The sequence below is a fragment of the Bos indicus genome, chromosome 29 (genome assembly GCF_029378745.1).
Source record: "Bos indicus isolate NIAB-ARS_2022 breed Sahiwal x Tharparkar chromosome 29, NIAB-ARS_B.indTharparkar_mat_pri_1.0, whole genome shotgun sequence".
Lineage (NCBI taxonomy): Eukaryota > Metazoa > Chordata > Mammalia > Artiodactyla > Bovidae > Bos > Bos indicus.
In genome coordinates this window covers 19121169-19145293 of record NC_091788.1, presented here as the reverse complement: position 1 = coordinate 19145293, position 24125 = coordinate 19121169, and the positions used below count along the sequence as shown (strand labels likewise).

General features: G+C 39.5%; 1 protein-coding gene across 9 annotated transcripts in view; it reads right to left on the bottom strand.

Moving 5' to 3' along the window:
- The window catches only part of LOC109554006 (glycerophosphodiester phosphodiesterase domain-containing protein 4-like), a 165130-nt gene that overhangs the window by 73839 nt on the left and 67166 nt on the right, over window positions 1–24125 (bottom strand). For all 9 annotated transcript variants that reach the window (XM_070783305.1, XM_070783304.1, XM_070783310.1 and 6 more), the window contains one exon: window positions 22288–22444. In XM_070783305.1, coding sequence (XP_070639406.1) covers window positions 22288–22444 — 157 coding nt within the window. The remainder of the gene's footprint in view (window positions 1–22287; window positions 22445–24125) is intronic.

Here is a 24125-nt window from a genome sequence, read left to right as displayed (position 1 = left end):
TTTCTTGGGTGTATTATTTCCCACTATAGGTATCATGCTAGAATGAGGGTATTCATTATCAGTAAAGAATGAGATGGCAAGATTGTTCTGGAATGTATGTTAACAAACTACCTTCTTCACCAAGAAATCTTTTTATGCAAAGAAAAAACTGAACTAAATAGTATGTTTAGTGATACAGCTGATACAAAGTATTCGGTTGTTCTGAATAACAACAACTAAAGACAAATAGGTGGGTACAGTAAGTTATAGAAAATATGAGAGAAAGTGAACTATGTTTACTTTCAGTACAGTTCAGTCACTCACTCGTGTACAACTATTTGTGACCTCATGGACTGCAGCACACCAGGCTTCCCTGTCCTTCACCAACTCCCAGAGCTTGCTCAAACTGATGTTCATCAAGTAGGCAATGCCATCCAACCATCTCATCCTCTGTCATCCCCTTCTCCTGCTGCCTTCAATCTTTTCCAGCACTGGGGTCTTTTCAAATGAGTCAGTTCTTCGCATCATGTGCCAAAGTATTGGGAGTTTCAGCTTCAGCATCAGTCCTTCCAATGAATATTCAGGACTGATTTCCTTTAGGATGGACTGGTTGGATCTCCTTACAGTCCAGGGGACTCTCAAGAGTCTTCTCCAACACCACAGTTCAAAAGCATCAATTCTTTGGCACTCAGCTTTCTTTCTACTCCAACTCTCACATCCATACTGGAAAATCCATAGCTTTGACTAGATGGACTGTTGTTGGCAAAGTAATGCCTCTGCTTTTTAATATGCTGCCTAGGCTGATCATAGTTTTTCTTCCAAGGAGCAAGCGTCTTTTAATTTCATGGCTGCAGTCACCATCTGCAGTGATTTTGGAGCCCCCAAAAATAAAGTTTGTCTCTCTTTCCATTGTTTCCCCATCTATTTCCCATGAAGTGATGGGACTAGATGCCATGATCTTACTTTTCGTTGAGCTTTAAGCTAACTTTTTCACTCTCCTCTTTCATTTTCATCAAGAGGCTCTTTAGTCCTTCTTCGCTTTCTACGATAATGGTGCCATCTGCATATCTGAGGTTATTGATATTTTTCCTGGCAGTCTTGATTACAGCTTGTAATTCATCCAGCCCAGCATGTTGCATGATGTACTCTGTATATAAGTTAAACAAGGAGGGTGATGATATACAGCCTTGACATACTCCTTTCCCAATTTGGAACCAGTCTGTTGTTCCATGACCAGTTCTAACTGTTGCTTCTTGACCTGCATACAGATTTTTCAGGAGACAGGTCAGGTGGTCTGGTATTCCCATCTCTTTCAGAATTTTCCACAGTTTGTTGTGATCCACATGGTCAAAGGCTTTGGTGTAGTCAATAAAGCAGAAGTAGATGTTTTTCTGGAACTCTCTTCCTTTTTCGATGATCCAGTGGAGGTTGGTCTGGTTCCTCTGGCTTTTTTCTAAATCTAGCTTGATCATCTGGAAATTCTTGGTTCACATACTGCTGAAGCCTCGCTTGGAGAATGTTGAGCATTACTTTGCTAGTATGTGAGATGAGTGCAACTGTGAGTTAATTTGAGCATTCTTTGGCATTGCCTTTCTTTGGGATTGGAATGAAAACTGACCTTTACCAGTCCTGTGGCCACTGCTGAGTTTTCCAAATTTGCTGACATATTGAGTGCAGCACTTTCACAGCATCATTTTTTAAGATTTGAAATGACTCCACTAGAATTCCTTCACCTCCACTAGCTTTGTTTGCAGTGATGCTTCCTAAGGCCCACTTGACTCTGCATTCCAGGATGTCTGGCTCTAAGTGAGTGATCACACCATTGTGGTTATCTGGGTCATGAAGATCTTTTTTGTATAGTTCTTCTGTGTATTCTTGCCACCTCTTCTTAACATCTTCTGCTTCTGTTAGGTCCATACATTTCTGTCCTTTATTGTGTCCATCTTTGCATGAGATGTTCCCTTGGTATATCTAATTTTCTTGAAAAGGTCTCTAGTCTTTACCATCCTATTGTTTTCCTCTATTACTTTGCACTGATCACTGAGGAAGACTTTCTTATCCCTCCTTGCTATTCTTTGGAACTCTGCATTCAAACGGGCATATCTTTCCTTTTCTCCTTTGCCTTTAGCGTCTCTTCTTTTCTAGCTATTTGTAAGGCCTCCTCAGGCAACCATTTTGCATCTATGCATTTCTTTTTCTTGGGAATGGTCTTGATCACTGCCTCCTGTACAATATCACAAACCTCCATCCATAGTTCTTCAGGCACTGTATCAGATCCAATCCCTTGACTCTATTTATCACTTTCACTGTATAATCGTAAGGGATTTGATTTAGGCCATACCTGAATGATCTACTGGTTTTCCCTACTTCCTTCAACTTAAGTCTGAATTCTGCAACAAGGACCTCATGATCTGAACCACAGTCAGCTCCCAGTCTTGTTTTTGCTGACTGTATTCAGCTTTTCCATCTTTGGCTGCAAAGTTAATCAACAATCTCATTTCAGTTTGACCATCTGGTGATGGTTAATAGAGTCTTCTCTTGTGTTGTTGGAAGGTGTTTGCTATGACCAGCACATTCTCTTGGCAAAACTCTGTTAGCCTTTGCCCTGCTTCATTTTGTATTCCAAGGCTAAATTTGCCTGTTAAACTCCAGGTAGCTCTTGATTTTCTACTTTTGTATTCCAGTCTCCTATAATGAAGAGGACATCTTTTTGGGGTGTTAGTTCTGGAAGGTCTTGTAGGTCTTCATGGAACTGGTCAACTTAGCTTCTCCAGCATTACTGGTCAGGGCATAGACTTGGATTACTGTGATATTGAATGGTTTACCTTGGAAACGAACAGAGAGCATTCTGTTGTTTTTGAGATTGCATCCAAATACTGCATTTTGGACTCTTTTGTTGACTATGATGGCTACTCCACTTCTTCTGAGGGATTCTTGCCCACAGCAGTAGATATAATGGGCATCTGAGTTAAATTCACCCATTCCAGGCCATTTTAGTTCACTGATTCCTAAAATGTCGATGTTCACTCTTGCCATCTCCTGTTTGACGACTTTCAATTTACCTTGATTCATGAACCTAACATTCCAGGTTCCTATGCAATATTGCTCTTTATAGCATCAGACTTTACTTCTATCTCCCATCACATCCACAGATGGGTGTTGTTTTCACTTTGGCTCTGTCTCTTCATTCTTTCTGGAATTATTTCTCCACTCTTCCCCAGTAGCATATTGGGCACCCACCAACCTGGAGAAGTCATCTTTCATGTACTAATTTTTTGCCTTTTCATGCTGTTCATGGGACTCTCAGGGCAAGAACACTGAGGTGGTTTGCTATTCACTTCTCCCGTGGACCACGTTTTGTCAGAACTCTCCACCATGACCCGTCCATCTTGGGTGACACTATAAAGCATGGCTCATAGTTTCATCGAGCTAAACAAGGCTGTGGCCATGTGATCAGATTGGTTAGTTTTCTGTTACTGTGGTTTTCATTCTGTCTCCCCTCTAAGGGATAAGGATAAGAGGCTTATGGAAGCTTCCTGATTGGAGAGACTGTGGCAGAAACTAGGTCTTGTTCTGATGGGTGGGCCATGCTCAATTCAGTTCAGATGCTCAGTCGTGTCCAACTCTTTGCGACCCCCATGGACTGCAGCATGCCAGGCCTCCTTTTCCATCACCAACTCCCAGAGTTTACTCATACTCATGTCTACTGAGTCGGTGATGCCATCCAACCACCTCATCCTCTGTCATCCCCCTCCTCTCCTGCCTTCAATCTTTCCCAGCATCAGTCTTTTCAAATGAGTCAGTTCTTTGCATCACGTGGCCAAAGTATTGGAGTTTCAGCTTCAACATCATTTCTTCCAATGAATATTCAGGACTGATTTCTTTAGGGTGGACTGGTTAGACACCCTGTAGTCCAAGGGACTCTCATGAGTCTTCTCCAACACTACAGTTCAAAAGCATCAATTCTTTGATGCCCAGCTTTCTTCACAGTCCAACTCTCACATCCATACATGACCACTGGGAAAATCATAGCCTTGACTAGACAGACCTTTGTTGGCAAAGTAATGTCTCTGTTTTTTAATAAGCTGTCTAGGTTAATAGCTAGGTTAATAGCTTTTCTTCCAAGGAGTAAGCTTCTTTTAATTTCATGGCTACAGTCACCATGTGCAGTGATTTTGGATCCTGAAAAATAAAGTCTGCTATTGTTTCCACTGTTTCCCCATCTATTTTCCATGAAGTGATGGGACTAGATGCCATGATCTTAGTTTTCTAAATGTTGAGCTTTAAGCCAACTTTTTCACTATCATTTACTTTCATCAAGAAGCTCTTCAGTTCTTCTTAGTTTTCTGCCATAAGTGTGGTATCATCTGCATATCTGAGGTTATTGATATTTCTCCCAGAAATCTTCATTCCAGCTTGTGTTTCATCCAGCCCAGCATTTCTCATGATGTACTCTGCATATAAGTTAAATAATGATGGTGACAATATACAGCCTTGATGAACTCCTTTTCCTATTTGGAACCAGTCTGTTGCTCCATGTCCAGTTCTAACTGTTGCTTCCTGACCTGCATACAGATTTCTCAAGAGGCAGGTTAGGTGGTCTGGTATTCCCACCTCTTTCAGAATTTTCCACAGTTTTTGGTGATCCATGTGGTCAAAGATTTTGGCATAGTCAATAAAGCCAAAGTAGATGTTTTTCTGGAACTCTTGTTTTTTCGATGATCCAGCGTATGTTGAAACAGTATGAAAAGGGGCCATGCTAAGTAAATCTTTAATTCAATTTTCTGTTGATGGGCAAGGCTGTGTTCCCTCCCTATTATGTAATCTGAGACCAAGCTATGGTGGAAGTAATGAAGACTAAGGCAACCTCCTTCAAAAGTTCCTGTGCACACACTGCCACAGTGAGTGCCCCGGACCCTGCAGCAGGCCACCACAGACCCACAACACCTCTGGTGACTTCTGGACACTCACAGGCAAGTCTGGGTCTGTCTCTTGTAGGATCACTGCTCCTTTCTCTTGGGTCCTGTTGTGCACAAGGTTTTGTTTGTGTCCTCCAAGAGTCTGTTTCCCCAGTCCTGTGTAAGTTCTGGTGGCTCTATGGTGGGGTTAATGGCAACCTCCTCCAACAGGCCTTATGCCACACCCAGGTCTGCTGCACCCAGAGCCCCTGACCCTGCAGCAGGCCACTTCAGACCCGTACCTCCACAGGAGACACTCAAACATTCAAAGGCAGTTCTGTCTCAGTCTCTGCGGGGTCTCCTGGTGTGCACAAGGTTATATTTGAGCCCTCTGAGTGTCTCTGGCAGGTATGGGGTTTGATTCTAAATGCAATTTTGCCCCTCCTACAGTCTTTGCTTTAGTTTATGATAAGTAAAAATATGAACAAAGCTAGTGGAGGTGATGGAATTCCAGTTGAGCTATTTCAAATCCTGAAAGATGACACTTTGAAAGTGCTGCACTCAATATGCCAGCAAATTGGGAAAACTCAGCAGTGGCCACAGGACTGGAAAAGGTCAGTTTTCATTCCAATCCCAAAGAAAGGCAATGCCAAAGAATGCTCAAACTACCGCACAATTGCACTCATGTCACACGCTAGTAATGCTCAAACTTCTCCAAGCCAGGCTTCAGCAGTACGTGAACTGTGAACTTCCAGATGTACACGTTGGTTTTAGAAAAGGCAGAGGAACCAGAGATCAAATTGCCAACATCTGCTGGATCATCAAAAAAGCAAGAGAGTTCCAGAAAAACATCTATTTCTGCTTTATTGACTATGCCAAAGCTTTGACTGTGTGGATCACGATAAACTGTGGAAAATTCTGAAAGAGATAGGAATACCAGACCACCTGACCTGCCTCTTGAGAAACCTATATGCAGGTCAGGAAGCAACAGTTATAACTAGACATGGAACAACAGACTTGTTCCAAATAGGAAAAGGAGTATGTCAAGACTATATATTGTCACCCTGCTTATTTTTTGTTGTTGTTGGATAATATTACTATTTATTTATTTATTCATTTAGCAATTCAACTTGCTTTTTTTTTTGACAGAATAGAATTTTAATTTTTTTTTACTTTACAATATTGTATTGGTTTTGCCATACATCAACATGAATCCACCATGGGTGTACACACTTATATGCAGAGTACATCATGAAAAACGCTGAGCTGGAAGAAGCACAAGCTGGAATCAAGATTGCCAGGAGAAATATCAATAACTTCAGATATGCAGATGACACTACCCTTATGGCAGAAAGTGAAGAGGAACTAAAAAGCCTCTTGATGAAAGTGAAAGAGGAAAGTGAAAAGGTTGGCTTAAAGCTCAACATTCAGAAAACAAAGATCATGGCATCCGGTCTCATCACTTCATGGGAAATAGATGAGGAAACAGTGGAGACAGTGTCAGACTTTATTTTGGGGGGCTCCAAAGTCACTGCAGATGGTGACTGCAGCCATGAAATTAAAAGACGCTTAAATCCTTGGAAGGTAAGTTATGACCAACCTAGATAGCATATTGAAAAGCAGAGATATTACTTTGCCAAAAAAGACCCGTCTAGTCAAGGCTATGGTTTTTCCAGTGGTCACGTACGGATGTGAGAGTTGGGCTGTGAAGAAAGCTGAGCATTGAAGAATTGATGCTTTTGAACTGTGGTGTTGGAGAAGACTCTTGAGAGTCCCTTGGACTGCAAGGAGGTCCAACCAGTCCATCCCAAAGGAGATCAGTCCTGGGTGTTCATTGGAAGGACTGGTGCTGAAGCTGAAACTCCAATACTTGGGCCACCTCATGCAAAGAGTTGATTCATTGTAAAAGACCCTGATGCTGGGAGCGATTGGGGGCAGGAGGAGAAGAGGACAACAGAGGATGAGATGGCTGGATGGTATCACCAACTCAATGGACATGAGTTTGTGTGAACTCCGGAAGTTGGTGATGCACAGGGAGGCCTGGCGTGCTGCAATTCGTGGGGTCACAAAGAGTCGGACATGACTGAGTGACAGAACTGAACTGAACTGAGGTGAAAATAATGAATGTGGTATCACTTAAATGCATTAAAGTTTTGCCAAAGTTGGTTCAGAAATAAACTCATTTAAGATGTTTTAAAGTCCTCTGAATCCTTTACCAACAAATATTACTGCAAGATTGTAATTCAATTTTCTCTTTGTTAAAATGACAAACTGATCATTCAGTATTCACTCTTCTTAAAATATGGACTAAATCTTTATTTACATGTGGGTCATCTCTCCAAATTGTAGAGGTCCTATATTTTTCCCAAAATAACTATGTGCTTTGGGTTAACTTTAGCATGCCTGGTATTGTTCTTAAATACAAACAAAAACTCCTCATTTCTGAAGTAATTCAAGTCCTTAAAATTATGTTACTTTCTGCTATTTTTGTCTTAGAACATTGTATTTGGCTTAATGGAGAGTAAAACTACAAACATTTGTTGTTCTCAAATACTTAATATTCTTACATGACAAACACACTGCAATTAATATTTTTTTATATCAACTTCCAAAACAGGACTCTAATTTCAGAAATATAGAACTCCTTGAACACAGGAGTTAGAGGTGCTGATCCCCACACAGTTAAAAATCTGACTATAACTTTATAGTCAGTCCTTTTCATCCAGTTCTGCATCTGCAGATTCAATGAACCACAGATGCTGTAGTACTTAGCATGCATTTTTTTTAATCTGCATAAAAGTAGACATATGCAGTTCAAGCCCATGCTGTTCAAATGTCAACTGTAAAACTACTAAATACTTCTGCAACCCAAATTATGTGTCATCTCTTGGATTCCAAAGTATCAAAGGTTGACTTCTTCATGCTATACAAATTATAGTACTTACAAGCAAGAAGGATGCCAGAAACAATTAGATATGTTTGCTGTGCTCCATATTACTTTTAATCTTGGCACTATTCCTTGTTTTGAAGTCTTTGTTAAGTGTATGTTTATCATTACAAACAACAGTCAAATGGTTTTCCAGAGTTGGCTGTCTGACTTTGCATTCCCACTAGCAATGCATGGGAGTCCAATTGATCCATATTCTCTAAGGTTTTTTAAAGTCATTCTATAGGTTTTACAGTAATATCTCATTGTGGCTTAAACTTACATTTCCTTAATGATTAATTGAGCATCTTTTCATGTGCTTATTTGTCATCCATGGCCATCCATTCATCTTTGGTGAAGTAGTTAATCAAATATTTGGCCATTTTTAGGCTTAATTTCTTATTTTCAAATTTGAGTTTTTAATATATTCTAGATAGAAGTCCTTTGTCAGATATGTGATTTGAAAATACTTTCTGACATTTTGTGGCTGTGAGAAAACAATGTATTTCAGAGGGCAAAAGTTTTGCATTTTGATGAGGATCAACTTATCATTTATTTTTTTCTTTTAAGGATCATGCTTTTGTTGTTCTAAGAACTCTACCTAATCCAGAGTCACTGTAATTGTCATCTACATTTTCTACCAGAAGTTTATGCTGAACAAGAAAAATAAAATATTTTACTTTTTAGTGTCATTTATTCATTCTCTGATGCCCTTTTTTTCATGTAGATCCAAGTTTCTGACCTACATCATTTTCCTTCTCTCTTTAGAACTTCTTTTGATGTTTCTTGCAAGGTAATTCTCTTGGTGATAAATTATGTTTTTGTTTGAGAAAGTCTTCAGTTCTTTAATTTTGAAGAATAATTTTTCTCGATATATAATTTTAGGTTAGTGGGTTTCTTTCTTTTAACTTTATAAATAGTATATTTTTTTCTTATTTGCATGGTTTCTGATGAGAAGTCTGGTATAATTCTTATCTTTGATCCTCTGTAGGTAGGGATTTTTATCCCTCTCTCTGGATCCTTTTGTCTTTGGTTTTCTGCAATTTAAATATAACATGGTTAGATACAGATCTTTTTGGTATTTATCTTGCTTGATGTTGTCCGAAGCTCCTGGATGTGTGGTTTTCAATTCACTTACTTTTTTTTGTTTGTTTGTTTTTTTAAGGAGAAGAGTGACAGCTTCCAAGCTCTTTGCATATCAAAGTTGAAACTAGAAGTCCCCTCTGTTAGATTAAGGAGGTTGGGGGGGGGTGGTTTCTTTAAATAATGACTTTGTATTCTGTGTTCACCCTAAACTCACCTATTAATTCTTGGGTATTTTTGTAGATTCCTCAGTATTTTATACATAAACAATTAGGTTCTCTGCAAATAGAAATAGTTCTATTTCTTCCTTTGCAATCAGTATGCTTTTTTCCTCACTTATTGCACAGACTAGGACTAACAACATGATGTTGAGTAGAGTGATGAGGCACGCTTCCTTTTTCCAGGTCTTATGGAAATGAGTTCAGTCTTTCACCATTTAGTATAATGGTAGCTGTTAAGAAAGTTTCTATTTTCAGTTTTCTGAGAGAATTTATCAAGACTAGATGTTTAACTTTATCAAATGATTTTTCTGCATATATGAAGATGATTATATTATTTCCTTCTTTGTATATGTTAATATTGTAAAATTTACTGATGTTCAATTGTGAACCAGATTTGCATTCTCAGGATAAAACCCTTTTGGTCATGACATATTATTCTTTTTATATATTACTATATTCAGTTTGTTAATATTTTGTTGAGTACTTTTACATTTTATCCACAAGGGATATCATTCTCAAAATTTCTTCAAATGACTGGAACTTCCCTGGTGGTACAGTGGCTAGGACTTCATGCTCCCAATGCAGGGAACACAGGTTCAGGCCCTAGTCAGGGAACTAAGATCCAACATGTCCCATGGCACAGCCTAAAAAATATTTCTTCAAATGCCTTTTTAGAGATCTGTTATCACAGAAATGCTGATATCATAAAAATGTATTAGAGATTATTCTTTCCTCTTCTATTTTGTGGAAAATATCTGTAGAATAAGAAACAGTCTAATTTCTTGTGTATTTTGTAGAATTCGCCAGTGAATACATCACCAAATGGAATTTTCTATTGGAAGTATTTCCACTACAAATTCAGTTTATTTAATAGGTTTAATACTATTTAGGTTATGTACTTCTTCTTGAGTGACTTTAGGTAGTTTGCATCTTTAAAGAATTGTTCCATTTCATTTAAATTGTCACCTTTATTTGCACAGAGTTGTTCATAGAAAATTCTATGTTGTGCTTAGTCACTCACCTGTGTCCAACTCTTTGCAATCCCATGGACTGTAGCCCACCAGGCTCCTCTGTCCATAAGGATTCTCCAGGTAAGAATATTGGAGTGGGTTGCATGCCCTCCTCCAGGGGATCCTTCCAATCCAGGGATCGAACCCACGTCTCTGGTATTTCAGGCAAATTCTTTACCAGCTGAGCCACTATGGAGGCCAAAATCCCAGTTGACAATAGAGATTTATCAATCCTGTTGATCTCTTAAAAGAACACATTTTTGTTTCACTGATGCGTTGTGCTTCTCTGTTTCTATTTCATTGATTTCTGTTGTTTATTATGTCTTTTCTTCTGTTTATTTTTTGCTTGATTTGCTTTTCTTTTTCTAATTTCTTAAAGAGAAAGCTTAAATTATTTACTGGAGACTCTTAAAATAAGCAGATAATCCAAGACTTTTTCCTCTAAGCATTGTTTAGTTGTAGGCCACCAATTTTAATATGCTGTATTTTTATTTTCTTTCAGTGCAAAGTATTTTCTAACTTCCCTTGACAATTATCTTTTACCTATGGGTTATTTAGAGGGTTTCTTCTTTTTTAACATTTGAGAAGTTTCCAATTTTAAAAAAGAACCAAACACAAATTCTAGAGTCAAAGAACTCAACAAATGCAGTAGAATTCACTGAAAATAGAGTAGGTCAGATGGAAGAGAGAGTAAGTGAGCTAAGACAGGAATCAAAAAATAATTTCAGCAGAAGATGAGAAAGAACCAAGGATTTTGAAAGTAAAAAAAAAAAAATCCCTGCAAGAGCTATCAGACTCCATTATGAGAGCCAACATAAGAATAATAGATACACCAGAAAGAGAAAAAGAAAGGGGGCAAAGGAAATAATAGCTGAGGAATTCCAATCCTGGGCAAAGACCAAGACTTACAAATCCATGAATTTAATTGAACATCTTATTATCTCAGTGCAAAACGACATTCTCCAAGACTCATTATAAGGAAGCTATCAAAAGTCAATGATACAGAAAAAAATCTTAAGGACTGCTATGAGGAAGTGGAGGGGGAGTAACCTAAGAAAAACAACAACAAAAACCACTAGACAATCATCTAATTTCTCAACAGAAACTCTACAGGCAAGGAGGGAGTAGAATGACACACAGAAAATATTGAAAGCTAAAAATGACAGAATACTCTATCAAGCAAAGTTATCCTTCAGATATGTAGAAGAAATCAAGGCTTTCCTACATAAACAAAAGCTGAGGAAGTTCACCTCCATTAAACCTGCCCTACAAGAACTGTTGAAAGGAACTCTTCTATCTGAAAAGACAAAAGTTCACAAAATTCTGAGTAAAGTGATAAACAGGATTAGGAAAATGTAACTCTATTTTAGAAAAGGTTTAAACATTTAATTATAGCATAAAAGTTACAGGAAAAAAATCACTAATACAAACTAAAGCTACTGTATTTCAGTAATGAACTCACAGCATAAAAAGATAATTTCTGGCAGCAAAATTATAAAAGGGGAAGAACAAAAGGATAGGACCCGTATGAGTAAATGAAGATAAATTGCTATCAGTAAAAAAGGACTTTAATTTATTAGATATTTTATGCAACTTCACAATAACCACGGGGCCTCCCCAGTGGCTCAGTAGTAAAAAATCCTCCTGCAATGCAGGAGAAGCAGGAGACACAGATTCAGTCCCTGAGTGAGGAAGATCCCCTAGCGGAGGAAATAGCAACCCATTCCAATATTCTTGCCACAAAAATCCCATAGACAGAGGAGACTGGAAGTTTACACTCCACAGGGTTGCAAAGAGTCAGACATGACTGAGCAACTGAGCACTCCCAAATGCATGGTAACCACAAAATAAAAACATTTAAAAAGGGGGAAATTGAGTACACTATCATGGAAAACCACCAATTTAAAAAGCTATAAAAAAAGAAAACTATACACAATGGTACTGAGGAACTTATTTGTAGGACAGGAATACAGACACAGATGTAGAGTATGGGCTTGGGTGGGAAGGAGTGAGTGGGACGAATTTAGAGAGTAACACTGAAATATATATACACTACTTTTGAACTGTGGTGTTTGGAGAAGACTCTTGAGAGTCCCTTGGACTGCAAGGAGATCCAACCAGTCCATTCTGAAGGAGATCAGCCCTGGGATTTCTTTGCAAGGAATGATGCTAAAGCTGAAACTCCAGTACTTTAGCCACCTCATGCAAAGAGTTGACTCATTGGAAAAGACTCTGATGCTGGGAGGGATTCGGGGCAAGAGGAGAAGAGGACGACAGAGGATGAGATGGCTGGATGGCATCACTGACTCGATGGATGTGAGTCTGGGTGAACTCCGGGAGTTGGTGATGGACAGGGAGGCCTGGTGTGCTGCGATTCATGGGGTCACAAGAGTCGGACACGACTGAGCAACTGATCTGATCTGATCTGATGTATAAAGTAGATCGCTAGTGGGAAGCTGCTACATAACACAGGGAGCCCAACTCAGTGCTCTGTGAAGACCTATAGGGGTGGGATGGTTGGGGGGTAGCTCAAGTGGGAAGGGATATAAATAAATACTTATGGCTGATCTGTGTGTGGTACAGCACAAACCAACACAATGTTGTAAAGCAATTATCCTCCAACTTAAAATAAAATTTAAAAGTTGTTTTTTAATTTTTAGAAAAAGCTTTACAGAGAGATTGGCCAAGATAACAGAGTAGGAAGACCTTCAGTTCACTTCCTCTCCTGGGTTCACCAAAATTACAACTATTTACAGAGCAACTATTGATGAGAAAGAGCAGAATTGAGCAGGAAAAAAAAAAATCTACAAGTAATATATAAAGAAGAAATCATGAGACATATAGGAGGGGTGAGGTCCAAGTTCCCTGCTGGGCAATCCACAAATGAGAGGTTAACTGCAATTGTAGAAGTTTTTCCCAAGAAGCAATGGTTCTGAGTCCTACACTGGGCTCCCCAGCCAAGGGGTCCTGTACCAGTAAAATTAACACCCCAGAACATTTGTTGATGAAGGCCAGTAGGCTTACTTTTGGGAGATCCAGAGGGTGGTGGAAAATAGAGACTCCATTCTTAAAGGGCAAACACAAAATCTCCCATGATCCAAGGCAGAAGCAGAAATTTGAAAGAAGCCTGGTTCAGACCCATTGGCTGATGTTAAACAGTCTCCCACAGAGGCAAGAGGTAACTAGAGCTTATACTGGAGACAAAGACACTGTAGCAGCCATCTTCAGGAGCTCATTCTACCACACGGACATTGGTGCTGTCAAGCACCATTTTTCAACCCTCCCTCCAGTTTATTAGCACTGGGACCCAGCCCAACCTACCAGTCTGTCAGCACCAGTATTGAAACACCTCATTTCAGTTCAGTTCAGTCGCTCAGTCATGTCTGACTCTTTGCGACCCCATGAATAGCAGCATGCCAGGCATTCCTGTCCATCACCAACTCCCGGATTTATCCAAACCCATGTCCATCAAGTCGGTGATACCATCCAGCCATCTCATCCTCTGTTGTCCCCTTCTCCTCCTGCCCCCAATCCCTCCCAGCATCAGAGTCTTTTCCAATGAGTCAACTCTTCGCAAGAGGTGGCCAAAATACTGGAGTTTCAGCTTTAGCATCATTCCTTCCAAAGAAATCCCAGGGCTGATCTCCTTCAGAATGGACTGGCTGGATCTCCTTGCAGTCCAAGGGACTCTCAAGAGTCTTCTCCAACACCACAGTTCAAAACCATCAATTCTTCGGCGCTCAGCTTTCTTCACAGTCCAACTTTCACATCCATACATGACCACTGGAAAAACCATAGCCTTGGCTAGATGGACCTTTGTTGGCAAAGTAATATCTCTGCTTTTGAATATGCTATCTAGGTTGGTCATAACTTTCCTTCCAAGGAGTAAGCGTCTTTTAATTTCATGGCTGCAGTCACCATCTGCAGTGATTTTGGGGCCCCCCAAAATACAGTATGACACTGTCCACTGTTTCCCCATCTACTTCCCATGAAGTGATGGGACCAGATGCCATGATCTTCATTTTCTGAATGTGGAGCTTTAAGCCAACCTTTTCACTCTCCTCTTTCACTTTCATCAAGAGGCTCTTTTGCTCATCTTCACTTTCTGCCATAAGGGTGGTGTCATCTGCATATTTGAGGTTACTGATATTTCTCCTGGCAATCTTGATTCCAGCTCGTGGCCAAGCCAACTACCAAGGTGGGGACATAGCCCCACTCACCAGCAATCAGGCTGCCTTATGACACCCTGAGCCGATAGGTGACCATGACACAGCCCATACACTAGACAGGCACTAGCCCCAGGACTTCCAAGGTCCTGCAGCCAGAGATCCTAGAACCCAGCTCTGCCAGCAAGTGGACTGGCACTAGCTCTAAGACTCAGCTTCAACCACTGGTGGGTGGGAACCAGCAACAGGATCCCTTGGGCACAGAGCCTACTGACCAGCAGGTGAACACCAGCCCCAGTACCAGTGCAGCACCAGAACATGCCATAGCAGGGCCTAAACCACACATCAGCAGGGCCTAAAGCACACATCAGCAGGCTGTTACCACCGTAGGACTCCCTAGGTCACAGTCCTACCCACCAGAAGGCCAACACCAATTCTGAGACACACTGGGCCCCTCACCCAGCTGTCCCAGGATACAGCCCCACCCACTAGAGGGCTCACAAAAGCTTTTGGACACCTTGAACTTCACAGTCAGTTGTGTAAGAAACCAGCTCCACACAACAGCAGGCCACACCAGCTCTAGGACCCACAGGACCCTGCAGCCAGAGATCTCAACACCTGACTCTACCCACCAGTGAACTAGCACTAGCCCATGATGGCCCAGGCCTTGGCCACACTAGCAAGTCACATTAGCACCAAGATACCTTAGATTTCTCAGTCAGTCAATTTGGGATCAAGCCCTGCTGCTGCTGCTGCTGCTGCTGCTAAGTCGCTTCAGTCGTGTCCGACTCTGTGCGACCCCATAGACAGCAGCCCACCAGGCTCCCCCGTCCCTGGGATTCTCCAGGCAAAAGAACACTGGAGTGGAGTTGCTATTATAAATCTAACAGTAACCAGAAGCCACAAATCTACAACAGATAAACACACAAAAAAAGAGAAAGGAATCCAAACATAACACTAAATGCAGTCATTAAATCACAAGGAAAAAGGACAAAAGAAGATGAAAGGAACAAAAAAGAACTATAAAAATAATTAGTATATTGTTATTTAGTAGCTAAGTTATATCCAACTCTTTTGTGACCCCATGGACTGTAGTCCACCAGGCTTCTCTGTCCATGGGATTTCCCAGGCAAGAATACTGGAGTTGCCATTTCCTTCTCCAGGAGGTCTTCCTAACTCAGAGATCAAATCCATTATTTCCTGCATTGGCAGGCAGATTCTTCACTGCTGAGCCACAAAGGGAGCCTGGTAATTAGTATATACCCACCAGTAATTACTTTAAATATAAATGGACTAAATGCTCCAACCAAAAGACAAAGAGTGGCTGAATGAATAAAAAAACAAGACCTGTATATATGGTACTTACAAGAGATTCACTCCAGATCTAAAGACACACATATAGAAAAAGAAGAAGGTGGAAAAAGACACTGCATGCAAATGGAAACAAAAAGCCAGGAAGAAATAGAAAATATCAACAGACAAATTATCAGTACTGAAACTGAATCAGTATTAAAAAAAAAATCCCAACAAAATCCAGGATCACAGGGTTTCAATGCTGAATTATATCAAACATTTAGAAAAGAGTTAACATATATCCTCCCCAAAATATTCCCAAAAACTGCAGAGGAAGGAATGCTTCTAACTCATTCTATGAGGCCAGTATCACCCTAATACCAAAACCAAAGATAGGACACACACAGAAAAAATTACAGGTACAAAAATTCTCAACAAAATAGTAAAAACTGAATTCAACAATACATTAAAAGATCCATACACTATGATCAAGTGGGATTCGTCCCAGGGACATAAGAATGCTTCAGTATCCACAAACCAAACAATATGATACACCACAATGACAAGCCGAAAAACAGAAATGATATGATCATCTCAACAGATGCAGAAAAGCTTGTGACAAAATTCAACATCTATAACAAAAAGACTCTCAACAAAGTGGGTATTAAAGGAACATATGCAAACATAAGAAAGACCATGTATAAGTCCATAGCTAACATCATATCCAAAGGTGAAAAGCTGAAAGCATTTCCTCCAATATCAAGATCAAAACAAGGATGCCCACTCTCACTGTTTTTATTCAACATGGTATTGGAAGTACCAGCCATAGCAATGAGAGAAGAAAAAGAATCTAAATTAGAAAGGAAGAACTAAAACTGTTTGCAAATGACAAGATACTAAACAAACAAAATCCTAAAGCCACCAAAAAACTACTAGAATTCATAAATAAGTTTAAATAATTATAAATAAATAATTTATAAAATTTATAAATAAATAATTTTTTAAATAAATTTATAAACAAATCTGGTAAAGCTGCAGGATACAAATGAACTATCAGAAAGAGAATTAAGAAAATTCTTAATTTCTTAAGAATAAAACAAAAAGAATAAAACACCTAGGAATAACTAAGGAAGTAAAGAATTGAACTCAGAAAAGTACAAGATGTTGATGAAATAAATGAAGACAATACAAACAGATGAAGGATACACAGTGTTCATGGACTGGAACATTAAAATATTGCTAAGATGACAATATTACATAAGCCATCTATAGATTCAATGCAATTCCTATCAAAATATCAATGGCATTTTTCATATATCTAGAATAACTTAAAATTTTTCATGGAAACACAAAAGAGACTGAAGAGCCAAAACAATCTTGAGAAAGAAGAAAAGAGCAGGAGGAATAAAGTTTCCTGATTTCAGACTATACTACAAAGCAACAGTAATCAAAACAATATGATACTTGGACAGAAACAAATATATAGATCAATGGATCAGAATAGAGAGCCAAGAAATAATCCCACACATATATATCCAAAGAAAAGGAAAACACTCTTTTGAAAAGATACATGCACCCCAATGTTCATAATGGCATTATTTATAATAGCCAAGATATGGAAGCAACCTAAGTATCCATCAACATATGAATGGATAAAGAAGATATACTATACACACACACACACACACACAAAATGGTATAACTCTTCTATGTAGTGTATATATATATATATATATACACACACAATGGTATACTCTTCAGCCACAAAAAAGAAGGAAATCTTGCCATTTGCAACAAAGAACTTGAAGGGTATTATGTACGTGACATAAGTCATATAGAGAAAGACAAATACTGTGCATTTTCACTTACATATGGACTCTACAAAGCAAAACAAACAAATTAACATAACACAACAGAAACAGACTAATCCTAAATGCAAACAAATTGAACTCATCAATAAAAAGTCACAGAGTGGCTGGATGAATTAAAAAAAACAGACCCAACAATGATGCTGACTCAAGACACTCATTTCAGCTATAAAGACATACACAGGATCCAAGTGAATGAGGTACAAGATGATACTCCAAGCAAATGATAACCAAAAGAAAATGGGTGTAGCCATACTTAGGACAGACTGATCTCAATCCAAAAATGATAGCAAGTGATAAAAATAAACATATATGATGATATAATGATAAAGCTGTCACTGTATCAAGAAGATATAGCAATCATATATTTACAACACCAAGGATTTAGGGAAGAAACAGAGAATAGGGTACCCTAACAAAATTAGGGTACTTCAGTTCAGTTCAGTTGCTCAGTCATGTCTGACTCTCCACGACCCCATGAACTGCTGCATGCCAGGCATCCCTGTCTACAGCCAACTCCCGGAGTTTACCCAAACTCATGTCCATTGAGTTGGTGATACCATCCAGCCATCTCATCCTCTGTCATCCCCTTCTCCTCTTGCCCCCAATCCCTCCCAGCATCAGACTCTTTTCCAATGAGTCAACTCTTCGCATGAGGTGGCCAAAGTACTGGAGTTTCAGCTTTAGCATCATTCCTTCCAAAGAAATCCCAGGGCTGATCTCCTTCAGAATGGACTGGTTGGATCTCCTTGCAGTCCAAGGGACTCTCAAGAGTCTTCTCCAACACCACAGTTCAAAAGCATCAATTCTTCGGCACTCAGCCTTCTCCACAGTCCAACTCTCACATCCATACATGACCACAGGAAAAACCATAGCCTTGACTAGACAAACCTTTGTGGGCAAAGTAATGTCTCTGCTTTTGAATATGCTATCTAGGTTGGTCATAACTTTCCTTCCAAGGAGTAAGCGTCTTTTAATTTCATGGCTGTAGTCACCATCTGTAGTGACTTTGGAGCCCAAAAAAATAAAGTCTGACACTGTTTCCACTGTTTCCCCATCTATTTCCCATGAAGTGATGGGACCGGATGCCATGATCTTTGTTTTCTGAATGTGGAGTTTTAAGCCAACTTTTTCACTCTCCTCTTTCACTTTCATCAAGAGGCTTTTGAGTTCCTCTTCACTTTCTGCCATAAGGGTGGTGTCATCTGCATATCTGAGGTTATTGATATTTCTCCCAGCAATCTTGATTCCAGCTTGTGCTTCTTCCAGCCCAGCGTTTCTCATGATGTACTCTGCATAGAAGTTAAATAAGCAGGGTGACAATATACAGCCTTGACATACTCCTTTTCCTATTTGGAACCAGTCTGTTGTTCCATGCCCAGTAATATCATGGTAACACACTGTTTAACAAGCACACGTAAGGGTCATCTGACTCTTAAGGAAATGTACCTTTCTTTGAATTACCGTGTTCTACTGATTAGGGTGCAACTATGTAAAGTTAGATGGTGACTTGTAGACAACTAATAAAAGTGGAAATGATTTTTGTCCAATAGAGATGTACATGATTTTTTATAAAAAAGATAACTCCAAAAGGATATCTTCATTGCCATATAGTATATTAACAAGGTAACATACTAGGTTTGTATCCAACTTAACAATGTGATTTCAGCATTTCTTTGTTGCTCTGACTATAAGCATGTTGAGTTCTTACTTCTTTTAAGTGTCGTTCTGCTTATTTCATTAATGTGCTAAATAAGATTATAATCTGCTCACTATATGCATAAGAATTGCATTTTCATACTTTTGAGATTTTTTAAGATTGAAGCTTTTGAACTGTGGTGCTGGAGAAGACTCCTGAAAGTCCCTTGGACTGCAAGGAGATCAAATCAGTCAATCTTAAAGGAAATCAACCCTTAATGTTCATTGGAAGGACTGATACTGAAGCTGAAGCTCCAATACTTTGGACACCTGATGCAAAGAGATGACTCATTGGAAAAGACCCTGGTGGTGGGAAAGACTGAGGGCAGGAGAAGGGGGCAACAGAGGATGAGATGGTTGGATGGCATCACTGACTCAATGGACATGAGTTTGAGCAACCTCTAGGAGGTGTTGAAGGACAGGAAAGCTTGGTGTGCTGCATGCAGTCCATGGGGTCAAAAAAAGTTGGATGTGACTTAGTGACTGAACAACTTTTGAGATTTATACTTTCACAAAAGGATATAAAAATGCTCCACAGAAATTTTGGCTTTACTAGTAAAATAAGAACTCAGCTGATCTTCCAGGGACAATTTGCAGAACTTCGTATCTCTTTTTATTTCATTATTCAGTTTAGTTTAGTCACTCAGTCATGTCCGACTCTTTGTGACCCCATGGACGGCAGCACGCCAGGCTTCCCTGTCCATCACCAACTTCCACAGCTTGCTCAAACTCATGTCCATTGAGTCGGTGATGCCATCCAATCATTTCATCCTCTGTCACCCCTTTCTCCTCCTGCCTTCAATCTTTCCCAGCATCTGGGTCTTTTCCAATGAGTCAGTTCTTTGTACCAGATGGCCAAAGTATTGGAGTTTCAACTTCATCATCAGTCCTTGCAATGAATATTCATGACTACTGGAAAAACCACACGTGACTACTAGAAAAACCATTATAGATCACACTAATTTTCACAAGCAATCTCAAGAATAATAACTATACCAACAAATTTAAGTTGTGCCCAACTCCTTGCGACCCCATGGACTGTAGCCTGCCAGGCTCCTCTGTCCATGGGATTTTCCAGGAGAAAATACTGGAGTGGGTTGCCATTTCCTTCTTGAGGGGATCTTCCTGACCCAGGGATTGAACTTGAGTCTCTTGCACTGCAGGCAGACTCTTTACCAGTGAATCACCAAGCAAGCCCCCAAATAGATCAGCTGATCTTCCAGGGACAATTCCCAGAACTTCTGTATCTATTTTTATTTCACTATAGATCAAACTATTTAATTTTCATAAGTAATCTCAAGAATAATAACTTTACTGTCAAATAATAATCAACTCACCACCACCATCAATTCATAACTATACCCAACCAATAAAGAGCACCCAGAAAAACCTTTGCAAATTAAAGAATTTCTTTGCTCTGAAAAATTATCCAATTTACAAACGTTTTAAATAATGTGCCAACACCACTTTGACTACTTCTGACTGCATAGCATGCAAGCAAAGAAAGCTCTACAAACAAACCAAAAAATAAAGCCCCCTAGATAATCATATTTGAAGTCAAGGTTTCAGAATTCTCTTCAGTAACCAGACTAACGGTAAAACTAAACACTGCAAACAGATAAAACAAAACTATTAATCCTAAAACATACAGATAACATTACTAAAATAATATATCCAATCCCATCACTTATGGTAAGTAAGACTTTTACAAACCATACATTACACAACAAATATTGTAATAGCCTTCTCATTTGGAATACATATTTGTCAAAACATTACCTATGGCTATCAGGGCTTCTATGAGCAGCACTAGTGGTAAAGAATCCATCTGCTGAAACAGGAGATTTAAGAGATGTGGGTTTGAACCCTGGGTCAGGAAGATCCCCTGAGGAGGAAATGGCAACCCACTCCAGTATTCTTGCCTGTGGGACTTTCATGGAGGTCCAGGTGTTGAATCTGCCTTCCAATGCATAATATTCTTGACTGGAAAATCCCATTGTCAGAGGAGCCTGGAGGGCTACAGTCCAGAGGGTCACAAAGAGTCAGATACAAATGAAGCAACTTAGCATGTGGCTAATTAAACCAATATACATTGTACATACTAATGGAGCCTCTCTAGTCTGTATATTTCTATTTATTCATATATGATGAGACATATACAGAGCCTACATACACACAGAAACCTGGAATATCAGATGTATCCCTTTATTTCTCACATGGAAACAACATTTATAGGCTATGTACTCATATGAGAATAAGTATTCTGAGGTGATACAATCATTACAAATCAATGTTCAGCTATCCCTTACAGTAACACTTCTTAAAAGAAAGAATTTCAAGTGGATAAGTATCTCTTTATGTAAGTCTTTACTTTTCACTTTTAACATGAAAAAGGATCAAATCAGTCTTCAGGATTAACATCAAATGTAAATAAATCCATTCCACCTAGTACATAATCAAAAGTCCCTGAAGATTTATTTTCCTAATTATACAACTACCTGATAGGACAGCCATTACCACAGCTGACATCTAACTACTGTAGCTCTGCTGCCATAGGTGCTAGCGATATGAGTGTCTGCTGTCTGTCCTGCTCAGATGTTTGTTGTCAAAATCAGACTGAAAATGAGTGTAGCTGATTGGTGAAACCTAGGTCACATGGATTCCCTGTAGATATGATAACCTGGAAAATGTAAGTTGCTTTTTCTTTAACTATTTTCAGAAGGCAGGCTTGACTTTTATCACATGTAAATCTGACTTTCTATTCAGGATAATTCTAAATTCTCTAACTTGTTATTGAAACACTGCCAGGAATCAAACTCCAGTCTCCCACATTGCAGGCAGATTCTTTACCATCTGAGCCACCAGGGAAGCCCCAAGTTCAAGAAATTCTTGGATTAAAAGGAAGTAAATGACCAAGAATAAGTTTAAAGCTTGTTTTCAGAATTTCCAGCAGCAATTAGACTGACTACATTACTGGAATAACATTCCTGTGAATTCTAACTATAATCATGCTACCAAACTGGGATGAAATTGTGTGCACACTTGCCTATCCTCCTCTAAAGGCTTTATCTCCAGGAGCAGCACATGACCTCATACAGAAGAGGGAGTTCAAGGCAGGTTTCTTGAAGTGGAGAACGTGTCTTACCGGAGCATGTGAAAACCATTTGCCTGCATTCAGAGTCGACAGGAAATCCCAATCAAATAAGGAAGGGTGTGTCAAAGAGGCATTTGGCAGGACCTCCTTGATATTGGTTGTTCTTCTCAGGTCAGAGTCATGCATGAGAAAAGGCACATGATCATAACTGCAGGCAGAGAGGGAGAAGAGCAGAAAAGGTAGATAGGCTGAATTCAGCCACCCTGGCAGACTGGGTTCTCAAAAAGCCTATCAAGTTCACAAGTCTTACTAGGTTCCTTACTGCCTCCCTTATCTTAGCAGAGGATTAAGTACAGGAATTTATACTTTGATATTAACATTTTTCTGCCCAAGGAAGCAATCTTTTGTAATGTACAATAAGCCTACTGTGCTGTGCTTAGTTGCTCAGTCATGTCTGACTCTTTGTGAACCCATGGACTGGATCCTGCCAGGCTCCTCTGTCTAGGGGGATTCTCCAAGCAAGAATATTGGAGTGACTTGCCATGCCCTCCTCCAGGGGATTTTCCTGACCCAGGGATTGAACCCGGGTTTCCTGCACTGCAGGCTGACTACCGTCTGAGCTACCAGGAAAGCTCCGTTAAGTCTATTAGCTATAGTGAAACAGTAGCCTTCCTATCAAGGGAATTTATGGATCTAGAAAACAATAGGTAGAGTAGTCATCTGAGAGTAAAGTAAGTGAGAAGTGAATGTGGCAAGGTCCTGAAGTCCCTAGAACCATACTAAACAGGCACCTACACAAACTTCCTATGTTTTTCTGATTCATTCCCAACTGGCAACTGCCCTGAGTATTTCTGGTCCTAGATTCTCATATCAGGTGGCATCATTAGAAAAGTTTATTATCTGAAAACTTCTGTTATCAGCTATTTGCCTTGAGGAATCTGTCTTTATGAAAATCTCTCTTTCTTTATGATTAAAATATACATGATGAGAACTCTGTAATGATCACTAAGGAGTAACAGGATTGAGACCTAGTCCCTTGCCCATGAACAATTAGAAAACTGGACAAGAGAATTAACTTTTGTAGGAAGTGGACAATGGGGAGCACAGTATAATTATTTCTGAGAAAAGGCAAACAAATGAAATAGGCTTTACCATTACCCAAGCTTCCTTCTTGCAGGTGAATACTGGAATTTGGCATGGGACAAGATGGGCATGCATGATAAGTCGACTCAAGTTGGGTCTCACTCTCTGCAACCCTATGAACTATAGCCCAGCAGGCTCCTCTGTCCAGGGGATTCTCCAGACAAGAATACTAAAATGGGTCGCCATGCCCTCCTCCAGGGATCTTCCTGATTCAGGGATCAAACCTGAGCTCGTACATCTCCTGCATTGGCAGGCGGGTTCTTTACCACTAGTACCACCAGGGAAGTCCATGGAGCAAGGAGTGGAGCATCTAGAAAGTACCCAGCCACTTACTGAAATGAGAAGAAGAAGATGAGATTAAGGAGAGGTCAAGAAAGCTAGAATTTATTGGCTAGAGTCCCATAGGTATGCATATGGAGGTATGCAAAAAGAAAGCATTCTGGAGAAATATGTACAAGGATCCCTTGAAGTATGCCTAAATATCAATTTGTAAATGTACAGAGTAAAACTCTTATGAAGTTTGTCAAGAATAACTTCCAAGAAAAGGAAAGTAACCAGAAAGTTCCAAGACAATTTACAGAGCTCACAAAGGGATGTAACTCATTCAAGTTCTATTAGTGGCATGACCTCAATAATAACAAGGATACGTCTTTGAGATGGGAATAATTTAGAACTAGAATTACTTTAGAATCTCCATAAAAGAACTTAAAAACAATCCTCCAAAGGATCAAACTAATATTCAAGTA